The sequence below is a fragment of the Corvus hawaiiensis genome, chromosome 13 (genome assembly GCF_020740725.1).
Source record: "Corvus hawaiiensis isolate bCorHaw1 chromosome 13, bCorHaw1.pri.cur, whole genome shotgun sequence".
NCBI classification, from domain to species: domain Eukaryota; kingdom Metazoa; phylum Chordata; class Aves; order Passeriformes; family Corvidae; genus Corvus; species Corvus hawaiiensis.
This window is the reverse complement of record NC_063225.1, coordinates 17,059,224-17,074,637: the sequence shown is the minus strand read 5'-3', so window position 1 is coordinate 17,074,637 and position 15,414 is coordinate 17,059,224. Positions and strand designations below refer to the sequence as shown.

The following is a 15,414-nucleotide window of genomic DNA, read 5'->3' as shown; positions in this document are numbered from 1 at the left end:
TTATTTTTACACCTTCTCCACCATGAAGAGTGTAAGGGTACAACACATCTTGGATAACTGACTGTGTTTCAAAATTCACCAAGGAAATACTGAATCACAAAAAATTCCTCATGTATCATCTCTAATTTATGAAAACAAATCCCAAATGATTACTTTTAACATATATACCTAAAAGTTAACGCCCAACAAAAGCAAATTTTGAAAAGCGTATTAAATATAGAAGCTTTAGGGGAAAAAAAGCCTTCTGGACTTCAGCTAAAATGGCGGAAAGAAAACAGAATAATTTTGCTATTGCAAAGCTTAATGTGTTGAAGTAAAACATTATGTTCATTAATTCTGTAGCAAGATCAACACACTAATTGTCATCTGAGTTTAAGACCTAGTCCTCAATTAAATCTGTTACCCTTAATCAAACACAAAAATGTAATATTGAATCATTTGTCTTATTATTGCAGAAAGCTACAACCGAACTGTTAAGATGCTCAGATGTGGGGTCCCCATGAGAAGGTTTGAACTGTGCATTTCAAACTGCTGCCTGACAAAAGTTAAAAAGTAAACAAATACTGATATTTAAAAAAATAAAGATAGTTCAACCAAGTACCAGGAATGTAAGTAACATCCAAAGCTTTTCACATGAGAAGAGACAGCTAGTGTCAAAGAGCTGGAGAGGTGAAATGAAAAGGCATCATTATAAAGAAATCAGAGGTTTTAAAAAAGCCAGGGTGCTGTAATAATTACTCTGTTGGCTGCAGCTGTGTGCCCCCATTTCATGCATTTCAGTCACAGGATCAGCAGACCCAGAAACACAGCAAACACCAAAGACAGAGAAAATGCTTATATCTCACAGCTGGGCAGCTGGATACCCATAGCTGGCCAGCTGCTGGGTGGGATATTCCCTTGAACTTCCACACTACAAGAAGATCACCACGTTGTAGCTCTGTGCATTTTATAGGGGCTACATGACCTGCCCCACTTTTCACTTGCTTTCTGTCAAGACTTTAAGGAAATGGAACTAGTGAATTCACTAGGCAGATGCCATCAAGTGACTCTGAACAACTGGCACCACTGGCAATGCTTTTTTATTATTTACAAGTAATCAAATTTTCTGAAATTCTAAAAGAAAACTATAAATAGCTATTCTTACATATTGAATATATTTTGAAAAATCAAAGTTTATAACTCAATTGTGGTGTGGGCTTTTGTTCAACCACAAATATAGCTTAGGACATAAAAATTCAACAAGACACTGAAGTTTTTATTATTAGCTTGCAAGGAATATTTAAATCTTAGTAAGACTTCCACTTTATTTTATTTTTCTTGTTTTTTCCTTCTATTTAAAAGACATTTTCCTTCATCACTAGAAAATGTAAATTGGAGCTTAACGTACCACACAGACCATTAAAAATAAGGCAATATTTATATGTTCTACATTTCAAAAATGTAAGATAATCAGAAATATTACCAAAAAAGTAAAATCTGATACCTTGTTTCAGTTTTGGCTGCATATTCAGCAGGAAATGTTTACAGATAGATTTCAAACTCCCTGTACTTTAATTAAGCCAAACAAAAGCAAACAGGAGACTTTGTAACACACACACAAAATTTCCCACCGTGTCCATCTTTCAAAGTGGATGATTTGCTGGCTGGCCCTACAGGGCTGTGCAACCCCTGGGGGAGAGGTATCCGACTGCCAAGTACGTGCAGGCTGACTCAACTGAAGGATCCAGCACCGGGATATGCTGAAGTCTCTGTTTCTTTACCGCACGTGTTTAGGATGTGCGTGCTCTTTATAAAATAAGTAAGAGGTAATAAAGAGACCGTGACTTGGAAGCCTCAGGAAACCGAGCAGCTCACACAACCAGTCAGACCCTTTGGTGGTTTTAGATTGCTTGATTATGGTAAAAGTTCCAGAGGCTCTGCCCACGGTCCAACTCAGAACCATAACCCACTGACTGCACAGCTTTACAAAACTTAAGTATTCACTGCTTCTTCTCAAACTGATAAAGTCGTTCCATACTGAACCTAACTCACTGCACCTTGTCAAACTGTAAAACACTTTCTACCACAATACAGTAGCTACAGTTTTATAACATCATTTCTCACCAAGGAAAAACTGATGGCCAGCAAGTCAAACCCAGTATTAGGATCTCTCAAAGTAAATAATTTTATTAATAACGAGCATTCCTGTGAATGTAAAGCTCTACTTTGCCATTCTCACAAAAAAGGTGTCCAAGCCATTTTGCAAAAATTGTTTTGGAAGCCTCTCCATTTCTGACCAGATAAACAGACAATTTAGTGGTTAAACTTGGATATAATATCCATCACTCATACCTAACTGGCAGTCAGCACATGAATTGTGTGACATACATTTTCTATGTGACATAATGAAATAACAGTTCCCCAAACAACTTTTAGCATGTTACATGAAACTGCACTAAGTGGTTTCTGTGATATCCCAGGATTACAGCAAGAGATATAAATGGGCCACTGTTAACTCTGTTCTTTTCAGTTCTTAGTACACAGAGAAATGCAGAGCAGCTGTCAGTGGATGAAAACCACTATGCCTCAACTGAAGTCGTATGTGAATCATAATTCACATAAGCTGCAGATACTTAAAGACCCTCAAACAATTCTACATTTAAAATGTGTATTTTCGTCAAGTCTGGTCTCATTGTTGCATCAGTAAAGCACGTAAACAAATATAAAACTGAAAGTTGATGAAAATTTAAAAGAACGGAACTTTAACATTTTCCACATGTTTACTAATACAATAGTTTGATTCAATCAAAACATCTATATTGCATAGTCTCAGGAAAAAAAAAAGCAATAGTTTCAAAAAAAGAACTCAGAAGACCAATTGTTTTCTTTTAAAAGCACAACCACCAACTGGTACTAAAAATATGTAAGAGAATTTCTGATTCCAGAGAAGTGAAATGGCACCATCTAGTGACTCACAAATGAGAAAGTCAGAAAAGTCACTTCTTTTACTTCCTCTCAACACCATACAGTCAAGCTCGGAAACAAGAGCAAAAGGAAATGTAAAACTAAACATGAATGCCCGAACATTTGCTATGGAACAAGGAATTGAAAGTCAACTGTTATACTCAAGGATTATTTTTCTACCAAACCAGGTACTTATGGTCTTTAGTATATTAAAATATTTTTGGAGGTACATACAATATAAATTTAATACTTACATACTATTGACCCAAGTATCTTCCCAGGAACACCAAATGCTTTTTAAGCAATGGCAACAATAGCTTATTAAAGAGGTTTCTATCAGGTAGTAACACACACAGCTGTCAAAACTTATGAAAAAAAATTGAGTCACTTTGGATGCATCTTTTTCACTGATAAATTCAAATAGCGGCCCCTTCTCTTCAGTTAATAATCACGCTTCATATTTGCACAGGCACCATGATCCTATGCATTTATGTTCACTGGTTCACTTTTCCAGCAGAATGCCTAAAGGCTGCCAGCACAGAATATTTCTAAGCTATTTTTGCAGAGTTAAACTTCAACTGATTCTGTACAGATTGCATAGGTCTTATAAAATCTCCCAGGAATTCATCCACTAGAAAAATATAGACAAAAGCAAAATATTTGCTATGGGTTTTTTTTTTTCCTTCTATGATTTTCTTGAAGGAATATACTGAACAAAACCTTAGTAACCTTTTTCTTCAACCCGAGGTAATGTGCCCTCTGGAAGACTATCAAGGAGGGCTCTTTCTTTCGGAATTGCTACACAAAGTGAAAGAGCACAAGAGGTGGCGCAAACAATTTCCACCAGTTTCCTCATTTGTTCCTTGCTTTCCATGTGTATTTAATAAATACAAAGAACAGTTTCTTGCTTTGCTGGAAAAGTTAGGTCTCTAGCAGACCCCACCACTCTAAATTCTTAGGGCGTTTCACCCTAAAAAGTGGGGCACGTTGAAATTATAGCCTCAGAGATGAATGAAATATAAACTTTGTTTTAAATTCTCTTTTTTTCCAAAAGGTGGCCCTCTCTATGAAAGAATGTTCAAGGGTTAACTAATAGAGTTAATCCTATTAGTTGTGTTGGATCTCCAATTTGCATCAATGAAACAAATTTTAAAATTATCATTCCTAAGTTTCATTATTTGGCTTAAGGCTGCCATAATTTTATTTTCTATTATCAAAACTAACTTTTGAGAAATTATGTTGCCACAAGAGAACTACTCATATTAAATAGTGTAAGCTGTTTGTCCAACATGATTCTACATTTAAGCAATCTCCAGTGAATAAGAAATAACATATGACTTACTTCAAAACTCTGTCCTAGGTAAATCAGAACAGTTCCTGGAGCAGCATAGAAAACACCACTCCAAAAATGAGCACATTTTTCCATACTGATGCTTAATGGCTAGCCCCAGTTTGCACAGGAACAAAACACACATGAGAAGAAAGCATCAGGGAGACGAGCCAGACAAAAGCCTTGAAACAAAGAGGGGGCAAAAAACCTTAAAAACAGTTACACATATTGCATTTTCCACTAGCATTTGAAATTTCTACTAAGGATCTCCACGAGGCAACTAAATTGGTTAGAGTTGCAGAGTAAATACCACAAAACAAATACGTGCTAAAGTGTGCATTTCCCATGACAAGAAACTATTTTTTAATTTTAAGAGAAATTTAAACTAGTAATTTCATCTCTGATATGGACAAGGTGGTTGAAAACCACTTAAACAACCCTACCTATTACCCATTTAAGCAAACTTCATTAATAGGGAAAGACAAAGGACTACTAGCCTAACTACACTGTGTAGGAAAATAGAGAAAAGTATGAGCAGCTTCTAAAAACACTTCCGGTAATAGTCTGTTTTCTGACATAGCTACGGTTCTTGGGAATACCTGCCAGGCACCAGAAATGAAACAACAGGAACTTGAAATGAGTATGCACGAAAGTGCACATGAAACAGTACGTATGAAAATGAAGGGCCCGCCCAGACATCAGAGCCGGAATGGGCCCAGCTTGGCGAGCCGGGGCTCGGGGCCGGCCCTCTCCCGCTTGGGACACCCCTCCCCTCCTGAGACACCCCGGTCACCTGCGCAGGGCAGAGGCCGCGCACCGCCGCACCCAAGGGCGCTCTCCCGGCCGTGCCGCTAACCGTAACCCAGCACTGGGAGCTTCCTCACGAACGTCCCAGGAGTAACCAAACCGCAGCGACCATCACGTGTGGATCACTGGGTTTTGTATCCCCAGGCACCACGGTACGGCTGGGAGGTGCACACAAGCACAGCCCGCACCTGGCGTACCCCGCACGGTGGGGGTCACCGCCCAGAGGGTGACCGAGGCCGTGGGACACGGCGCTGGGGACATTTGTGGCCACCAAGGATCGCTGTGGGGCGCCTGGGCCCGCGAGGGCATGGACCACGCTGGTTTCCCGGGGTGCAGTGCCCGCATTCCCCGCCAGCACCTCGGGGGTGTGGGGTACCCACATGAGCGTCTGAGGAGAGGCCGGGACGGGCGGGAGCTGCCTGCGCCATCTAAGAAAAACGCATCTCGGGACCGTCCCCATCCCCGGCCTTCCCTCCGCGACCGTGCGCGGAAAGCTCCGAGTTGGTGCGGCCCCCGTGCCCTCTGCCCCCGAACGCGGGGCCGCGCCACCCTCCCGCAGTGCCTGCCCTGGGTGTGCGGCTGCCGCCGGCACCGACCCGCGGCCACGCCCGCCTCACGCTGCGAGGAGGGCGCGGGCGGCCCGCGGCCCCGCGGGCTGACGCTGGTCCCCTCAGCGAGGCGGGAAGGGGGGGGTCTCGCCGCCGATCTCACCGGGACAGGCGGGGGGGTCTCGCCGCCGATCTCCTCACCAAGACTGGCAGCGGGGCCTCACAGCTGATCTCCCCTCAGCGGGGCGGGCAGAAGGGTCTCGCACCTGATCCGCTCAGGAGGGGTCTCGCCGCCGATCCCCTCAGCAAGGCGGGCAGCGCGGGCTCGCTGCTCCTAAACGGGAGACAAGGAAGGGGAAGGATTCCAGCCCTGCCTCGTGCAGCATCGGGTTTGCCCCTGCCCTCCCTTCAAGCAGACGAAGCAGCCGCAGAGTAACGCAGCCCTGTCTGCCTAACAGCACATTGAACTCCATTAATTAATCAAGACCTGGTTTTAAAGGCCGGTCCCCTCCCCACACTTGGCACAAGGAGCTGCTCAGCCATTTCCTAATTTCAAGTACATCTACCAGTGCTATTCTGGAAAATTACATATAAACAGTATGTAAGACACATGTGGTTGCCTTTTGCCCGTGTTTTATTGGTTCAGAGCACAAGTGTAAGGATGAGGGTTACAAAGTCATTGCAGTTGGGTGAGGAAGCTCAGAAGCAGCATTCGGCAGCATTAAGACAGGGACAGAAGTTGTTCAGCCTTGTTGAAGAAATTCTGTCCTTCATCTAGAATACAGACCAGAGCTAGTTAGTTCCTTATGTTGCCTGGGGGGGGAGAAAAAGAAAAAAAAAAAGGAAAAATAAAAAAGTAAGTAAAAGTAGCAGTACAGATTTGTGAACAGCACAAAAATAAACATTCAACTTTTCTTAAAAAGAAATATAATTTCCACTTCACTTGTATTTAATTGGGTAAGTGAAGTCTGCACTTTTCCACTGCATACAAAAATATGTGTGTGGGTGAGGCAGAACTGGAAGCGAGGATGCAGCAGAGAAGGGTATCAGCCCTGGGCTCTGCCAGCTCCTGTCCCAAAGGAAGTGTCACAGGAGCATCATTGCTTTATGCTGTTCTGCAGAGGTGTTAAACCAAGTCAGAAAGGTCAGTGAGCACAATGGTAGCATTTCCCTGAGAAATCAAAACCTGTTTTGAAGCCAGTCCATGGATCTGACGGCCCAGTGCCAAACATAAGGCCCTGGAACACCAGTCAGAGCTGTGTGTCATGGACATGCCTCTGGAGGGTGGCATAGGCAGAAAAGGTCACAACTGCAGTAAGTCATCTCAGCCACTTACTCAAGGAAGGTATTTAAGATTAACTAGGGTGAAATTCTCAAGACTTAGTGCCATGTTCAGAGTTCTTCGTCACTCTGAAGGCAGTACAGTGTATTCACTAGCATAGTTTAAGTTACACAACTTTCCACAATTCATTAATCTGTTCATTCCTCAGATGGGGAAAATTCTCATATCCTGCTCATAACTTACAACTTAATTTCACAAATTGAACTATCAACAAGTACCAACTATGTGCTCAGAAAATTCATGGAGCATTTGTTCACACCGGCAGCTCATTGCTGATGTGCTCTGCTGAAGACAGTAAAAAATTTTTGAAGCAACTACAACACATCCAAGAGCACAACTTTTCAGTATGTTTCGCATTCCATGCCATGCCCTTTCTTTAAACCTCCAGATGGTGAGAACATTATGCAGCATAAAAGCTTCATTTATGTATCTCATCTCTTGAAGATTAGATCTTTCTAAAGAAAAATTATGAAATCTTATTATATTGATGACTTTGGTATAGTTCAAGAATTCTTAAGAGCCACTAGTCAACCAAGTAGGAAAAAGAGTAATTTATGAAAAAGGCAATTTACCAGATTATAAAAACTGGATACATTCTACATGTGTACCAACAACTTGCCTCTGATCTACAAGTGTGCAGTATTCGTATCATAATTGCTAATCTGCAACCAAAAATAGATCCAGACAGAAGCTGTAATAAATCACCATTTTTATGTAGTGTAGGCATGCCTGGTATTTCCTTTTAACAAATGCAGAATGCAAATGCACTTAAAATGTCACTAACTACTGCGAGGACCTAAGGACTGCTGAGCATATAAACCCAGTTCATACCTAGGGGATATGTAAGATAATGCTTAAACAGCTGCTCCTAAAGCAGCAAATCTGTCTGCCGAAGTGTGAAAACAAGCACAACAAAGCAAACCAGAATCAAGAAATAGTAAGGTGTAACAAGGATGGAACTCTAGCTTTGTGTTGCTATATATCCTTTCGGCTAAATACAGCTGGTGAGATGAACATGTAGAAAACACACTTTAGAAGCTATCTGTCATCCATGAGTTTTCCATTTATTCCTTAGGATGTCTCAACTATTAACCTGCTTTTGTCTTGGGTAGATAAACCCTTCTTTCCTTAGGTTTGCTAATTTTTGTACCAATTGCAAGCTACTGCCAAACCACAATAATTTGAAAGGCAGAAACTATTACTAATATAACAGCTAACAAGTATTTGTCAAATCCCTCAATTTGGGAATATTTCTCAGTGTTGAAGGACGCCGGACAAACAATATGTGCTATATTGATGCAATGATATTTGTGCTCCAGGTTATTTCAGAGTCATACCTTTCATATAATGCTGATTTAAAGCAACAACAAAAAAGAAAATGCTAACAGCTTAAGTCAGTAGCTAATTCTTAATCAAATTGGAAATGGTGTCTCATGTTACCTTTACAGGCATTGCTCAAAAGTTACTTTGAAAGGGCATTTCATGACACTCAATGTCTGGAAAAATGGTTTCTTAGGAAACTGAAGCTCATCAAAATAATATACTTAGATTTAAGCAATCACTACAGAAATAAAGGATTTTTCTGGACAACTCTAAAGAAGAGTCAAGTTTAGGAACAAGCAAAGCCAGACAAAAACCCTTGTGGTTTATCACTAGTTAAACTAAGTTTTACAGATGCAACTCAGCTGGACACCTTTCCACAAATGTATCAAAAGTAGAGTGGAGATGCCAACTGTATAAAAACTACATGGAATATTTCGTACAAAATACTCCAAAATGCTTTTCATTATGTAACTTTTATTTGAGACACACATTGTAAAAAAGTTCACATGAAATAATAAAACTATCGGACTATGAAGGTTTTCTTAGGAGCTGGGTTTGGTTTTTCTGTCTATATACATCAATACACGATTAATGATTAGGTTTACAAGTTAACCACATGACAAGTTCACTTTTATCTGCAGGAGCTTTTCACATTACACCTTTATACCAGAGGTAAAATGTGCTTAAACACACACAGTAGAACACTTCTGTTTCAAAATTAAGCATTTTCTCAAAGACTATACTTTTTATTCTGAATTTAGTAGCTATATAGCATTAAAATAATGGTAACTGAAGTTTTATTTGCAAAAATGTTTGTAAGGCCATAGGAATGCACTGAAATAGTTAAATTCACCAGAAACAAGAAAAATCAATGTAAATCCTGCTTTTTTTGGAAGAAAGAAATACGAGTTTTATTTTTAAGAATGAGAATGGTATAAGCAGTTCAGTGAATGGAGGAGAAAAAAGACCTATTATCACCTACAGACCGATCCTTAGCAAGTTTAACATTGCAAAAATTCTGTTACATTAACAGGTAACCAAACAACAGATGCATTTTCACAAATAACACATTTATGCATTTTACATATTATTGATGTACTTTCAAATCATTATGCATTCACAATATTTTAATGTGATATGTACATTCAAGACTCCTTTATTCACCTGTGAAAATGATCCACGTAATTCACTTAACTTCAGCAGACTAGTATGAGAAAGTTACTTACAATGGGAAATATTTTCTGTAAAAAGAACTACCAGTCTGAAAAGTCAATCAGCATTTTTGAGACTGTCCCCCAAAGAGAAAAGTGAGCTGCATTACGTTTCATGAGCGGTTTAAGCTTTAGCAATATTAGAACTCCCAGGTAAGTCAATTACATATTCTATATACACTCAACAAAAACTACTTGTGCATGTTTTGCTGAGCACAGACTGAAAGCTAATATTGCAAAGCACTGAGATCAGTTTGTTTTTCATTTGACTTTTTTTAAAAACCACTTAGAAAAATATTGGTCAAGATAGAGCGCACAGGCACGGGGCTGAGGGAACTTCTCCTAAAACTCCAAAGAATAAGCAGCATTTTTGTTTTATTGAAATCCACCAAAAAATGTCTGTTTCCTGAAAGGTTAATGGCAATTTCTGGAAGAAAACAGAAATACATTTGCTGCTTAATGAATAATAAGTATATGACTTTAATTCTAATGGGCATTAGAGTACTAACTAGTTGACTGAGGTATAGTTAAGAGTCCTTCAAAACTTAGGATTATATAGTCTTGAGCAAAGTAGCAACAGAGACTGCACAAAACAATCATAGTGATATTAGAAAAGCCTGTAATACCCAGCATCTGATGCGTAGGCAGAACATACCATTATCATCACCTGCTTGACTAGAGGAAAACATAGCTAAAATATCCCAGTAGAACATACAGCTGATTTGCACGCTAAGATACAGCACATTTTTCCACGTCTGACAGGGCAGACTGTACACAGAAAGGTCTCTACTGACCAGAAGTTAGCACACTGATAAAGTGCAGCCACTCAGCCATCTAATACTGCTGGAGAAGTGGGGTGGGGGCAAAGACAGAAAGAAATCTGCATTTTACCTTATCCATAAGACCACATGAAATTAGAATTCTTCAGTTTCAGCAGATGACAACAAAATTGCATTAAATTCTTCTACAAATAAAAAAAGATGAACTGTACATGAACAATAAGCAAAGTGAAATATTTACTGCAGTACTTTCTCATGCATAAAGTGAATTTCCTATGGTCTTACCTCACATTTATGTACAGTTTAGCACAGCTAAATGTAAGAAAATAGCAAGTTTTTTTCTCCCTCCCACCCTCCCCCATACAGAGCAGATACCCCAATTTGCTGCTGCTTCAAGAAGCACTTCATAGACTCTACTACTTACAGGCTCTTTCAAAGGGAAGTTCATGGAGACTAATATTGAATGAACATTTACCACACAGTGAAGACACGAAAAACAATACAAAGCATTCTGTAAACAGTGCCAAACACAGAACATGTCAGTTTTGGTTTGCAGACAACCCCTGAGATAAAAATCAAAGTATTACGACACCAAATAAGTCAGAGGTAAATTACTGAAAATAAACAACATTCATAATTGGTGTCACAACACTTTCTGTATAGAAGCACTTTTTTTAACCATACAGAAAACATAACTGCTTTAGCCTGTCCAAGAAAAACATCAAGGGTAGACACCAGAGCAGTTAGGGTTGCTTTGTTTTTTCACTAAACCTTGTTGCCATTAAGGTTTCTCTGTTCTAGTGCAGCAACAGCAGTTTATGAGATCCACCAACTAGTTACAAGAACTACTTCTATTAAACTACACACAGGGACAGGCTGATAACCACTTAAAACTATGGAACCAGCTACTAAGGTTAAACCTTTTAAAATCAAAAGCTTTACGTCTAATGCTATTGGCCTGTTCCCTTTCAAACTATTTAGAACAGACCCAGACAAATTCAGTACCTGACAGAGCAAAATGAAGTGGTTATCTGTGGTAACAACCAACTCACTGTTTACAACTCCAGACAACAAAGTGAAGCAAAAGCAAGCACGTCAGACATTTCCTTTGACAATGACAGAACACACCCATCCCCTAACAGCAAACATGCTGGACACAAACTTGTAGTTAAAGCTTACAATGGTCCACGTTTGGCACACCAACAGAACTAAAGCACCTGTTTTAATTGCTCATTGAGGAAATTTTTCAGAAGACAATAAAAAAGTAGTAGAACAAAGACTAGGTTATACAATGCTCAGTTGAGTAAAAAAGGCAACTATGTTTCACCTCTACTTCTAACAGTCTAGGTCACTGTACCAGTTTTTGATGAAAAAACAACTGCTCGAGCAGACCAAAGACACACGTTCAGCATTAACTGCATAACTAGGAGTACATTACAGCCCTAATGCAAAGCTTCCTTAGTGCCAAAACTTGATATACTTTAGCAACTGCGCAGGAAGCTTGGTTTTGGACACCTCCGTTGTCAAGGGTCGATGCTTACAGACGTTAACGAACTACCCTTAGAATTAAGAGTAGAAATGGAAGTCACCTTTAGAAGCAGTCATTTCTGAACAAGTGAATCCACAAAGAGGTTACTCAGAACTCATGCATTCAGCTTCCACAAGCCACTTAAGTGATAGTGACGAGGCCAATTTGTGGTGATGATTTCAAATCCAGAGTGTACTTCCTCATCAGAAACAAAAAAAAGTGCAGACAGACTGAGCTAACAAAGGGAAGTTAAGTGAGGAAAGACACTGTGTTTATTCAAATAACTGAAAGGTGCATCTGTGAATCAGACAGTGACTGGCAATTCAGAACACAACTTTGCTAAGTCTGGTAAAGAAAGAAAAGCAACATACTACATTCAGAATAGAAGCCATAGCTTCTGCATAAACAGATTTGTGCATCTAAGAGACAAAATCTGTACAAATTGTTAAATGCCAATTGTTACAGTGATTCTCATCACTAGAGCAACAACATCCATACTGCATGGCCACAAGTATACAGCATAGAAAATAAAGGAAATGAGACTTAATTTTTCCCCTGGCTCTTCTGCTTGAAAATCAATTTTTTTTAAAAAGAGAAAGAAAACTGCACAAATCTGTTAAGAATCTTACTTACAAGTCAAACTGTGCAAATACAAATGTAAGATTGTGCTGTAACAGGCAGTAAGAGGCCAATATGGATGTGCAAAGTTAAAAGAAACATAGCAGCTTTTGCAACAGGCAATAAAACAGAAAGTAAAAAAGGAAAACAAGTTAAATCTTGCATTTGTGTCTCCACTTCATAGCTTCCATATCTGAGAAAGAAGAGCCTGACAGGTCAATAGGCTTAGTGAGCAAAATCCACTTGGTATTTGTGTATCGCAGTCTACGTTCAATGGAGCTCTCAGCAGCAGCTTGGTGGTATTATTTCTGAGGCTTTGTGACCCTGTGCTTTCAAAGAAGCAGAAAAGGTTCTAAGTGTGCTGCAGTCTATCATTAGAAGTTCATCAAAGTAGCGTGCATCGAAAGAAGCTGCTCTTCTTAGATCGATTTTCTGTTATTTTTACTGGCCCACCTGCCCCTGATGAACTGTTGTCATTCTGAAAGAGAAAAGAGTGTCAACATCATAAAATGCAGAAAAAAGATCTCCAGCTTTTCTAGTCTTCCTCCCCACTTCCCCTGCTTGCAAGGCAATAACCAGAGCAGAGATCTGCTGCAACTTGACCTCCTCAGTTATCCAGACCTTGTTAATCACTTGGTAAAAAAAATAAACATTTACGTAACAATCCAGATCTTAAGAATTAGCTGGAGAAGAGGCTACGTAACAAAAGACGGATCACACTATTGCATTTTGGAACAACACATCAGTTTCAGGCTGCCCAATGTTAATGTTCATGCAAAATAATGAATAGTTATGCATTGATGTGTAATAGAGCGTGATAAATCACTGTTTGCTCAAATTTGATCTAGCAACTACTGTAATCCCCAGGAGTGTTTTGGTAGGGCTACTACTCAGCCAATTATGATAGCTGCCCTCTCATTGTAACTAGTTTGTATGCTAATTGGAAATACAAACCATTTTTCTGTTGAGCTTTGTCATAATGTCCCGTGCAAGTGTGAAAAATGCCTGGTGAGGAGTGGAAATAAAGAAAAAACAAACAAGAGTTAGGAGCAAGACACATGAAGGACATGATAAACTTGAAATAGCCAGACACATTAACAACAGAGTGTTCTGTAGGCCACTAAAAGCACTCTGAGTTGCAAGACACTCTATGTACAATAGCTGTACATTTAAAACTTCAGTAAACATGCTCTAGAAGAAAAGACTATGTTTTTAGTCTCCATCTCGCCAATCTTTGAAGCAAGTCAACAGACCCTCCCACTGAATACATCTGGGCGGAGAAAAAAAAATCAGCTGAAGAGCATATACTAATCCTGATTTTATTTCTCCCCCAAACTGAACTGTGCATCACAATTAGAAACCCAGAGAGGTTTGAGAAGGGAAACCCTGGGAATTCACATTAAGGTTAGCTCGCTTTCTGTCCTCCAAAAGCTTTACTCCTGGACTACCTATAAGGCTATTTAAGCTTCCAATATCTCTATTAAAAACAGGAAAAAACCCATAAATAATTACTCTGGCAAATCTCAGCATCCCAGATTTCAATGTACAAAGGAGCAATGAAACTTCTGTAGCAGAAAAATTCTGCAATTCTCCAGGAGCAGGAAAAAGCAAGACTTTAGGCTATCTGGAGACCCTAATAATCTAAGGACAGTTCCAGACTGTAAGAAGTATAAACACTTCCCCTCTCATTGTGTTTGGAATATATCCAAAGACAGACACTCATTTAATGTAAATAAATGACAACAAATAAATTAATTCACTTCTGATCCCAAGAATATCACAATTGTGTAATTCCCCGAAAGTGAAGTATTTGGCGGAAAGTAAACGAAATCATTAGTGATTGCCAAATGCCTACACCAGCTGCATTTTTTAATGCTTTCTTCATCATTCATGTGTCAATATTTAAAAAAATATTCAGAGAGCCAAACATTTGGAGTAAGCACAAACTACTGTTGTGCATTTCATGACTTGCAGGGGTTAACATGAAACTGCCCTAACATGACAGAGCAAGTCAGCCCTCCAGAGGAGCTCAGCTATCCACTCTGGTATTAACTGCTCATGGTCCCACTTCCAGTGTCTGCTTTAAGAATCTCAAGGACACTCTGAAAATCAGGTCAAGCTAGTCCAGGTGCAGCATGATGCAGATCAGTCCATTCTAACTCTATCCTGTGTAACAATCACCCTGCAATCAGAAAAAACCACACCTGGCTGGCACAACGTCCCTCTTGTTATTTTAAAGAACCGATGTCTTCAGCTTCTAGTTAATTTGTCAGATGCCTGATCTGAATTAAGTAGGTGTTTGCAGGACTTCTAAAGAGTACCCCATAGAAAGACTTTTAAATTATTAGGTATAGGGGCAACACTTAAGAACAAGTCTACCTTGTTGGATGAATGAATCTTAATTTAACTGCCTTTTGATAAAGTTATTTTTTTGTCCACACTTTTCATACAGCTCAGATCCTCCCCCCACCCTCCCTGAGATGACACAAGTGATTTATGGTGAGATAGACTGGACTTGAGCCACTCTTCCTTCCGACTCTATTTCCTTATGCTCTCATAAATAGAGAGCTTGTGGTTTTAGTGCAAAATTTATTTGCAGGAAAACAGATTATAAATTTATAGATAGCATTGTAAGTCTTCTTCCTCCTTGAACATGAGCTTATGACCTGGTGTTCCAGGTTAATACACAAGTTTTCAGTCTCATCTGCACAGCACATATTTAGTAGTAACCTGAAGGCTCCGTGACACAGTAGCATGTTATCCTGACAGCAAAGAATCCCATTTCCTGCACAAAGCACTGTTCTAAAATTACACCTATTCCTTGTCCAAAAGGACTTGAAATTTAAGTAGCACGGCACACACTAAAGCAACTGTTTGCTACAGCAATAGTAAACCAGTCTGTGAGCACCCATTTATAAAACAATTCCAGACATTACCAGAAAATCAGAAACAGTTGGATTGTAGCAGCAGACCCAGGAGCACAGT

The 15,414-nt window shown here is 39.6% G+C and overlaps 1 protein-coding gene across 3 annotated transcripts in view; it reads right to left on the bottom strand.

The window, feature by feature from the left end:
* Positions 1 to 6,244: 6,244 nt before the first annotated feature.
* RAB8B (RAB8B, member RAS oncogene family) overlaps positions 6,245 to 15,414 on the bottom strand; it is a 30,977-nt gene continuing 21,807 nt past the window's right edge. The window contains exons 7-9 of one of the 3 annotated variants that reach the window (XR_007206618.1): positions 13,384 to 13,434; positions 10,396 to 12,907; positions 6,245 to 6,441 (exon numbers count right to left, since the gene is read on the bottom strand). Coding sequence is in view for 1 of the 3 variants with exons in the window: in XM_048318056.1 (XP_048174013.1) it covers positions 12,815 to 12,907; positions 13,384 to 13,434 (144 nt within the window). In the remaining 2 variants the exon portion in view is untranslated. Of the gene's footprint in view, positions 6,442 to 8,747; positions 12,908 to 13,383; positions 13,435 to 15,414 lie in introns of those variants that run through there. The other 2 variants (XR_007206619.1, XM_048318056.1) reach the window with 2 other exon arrangements.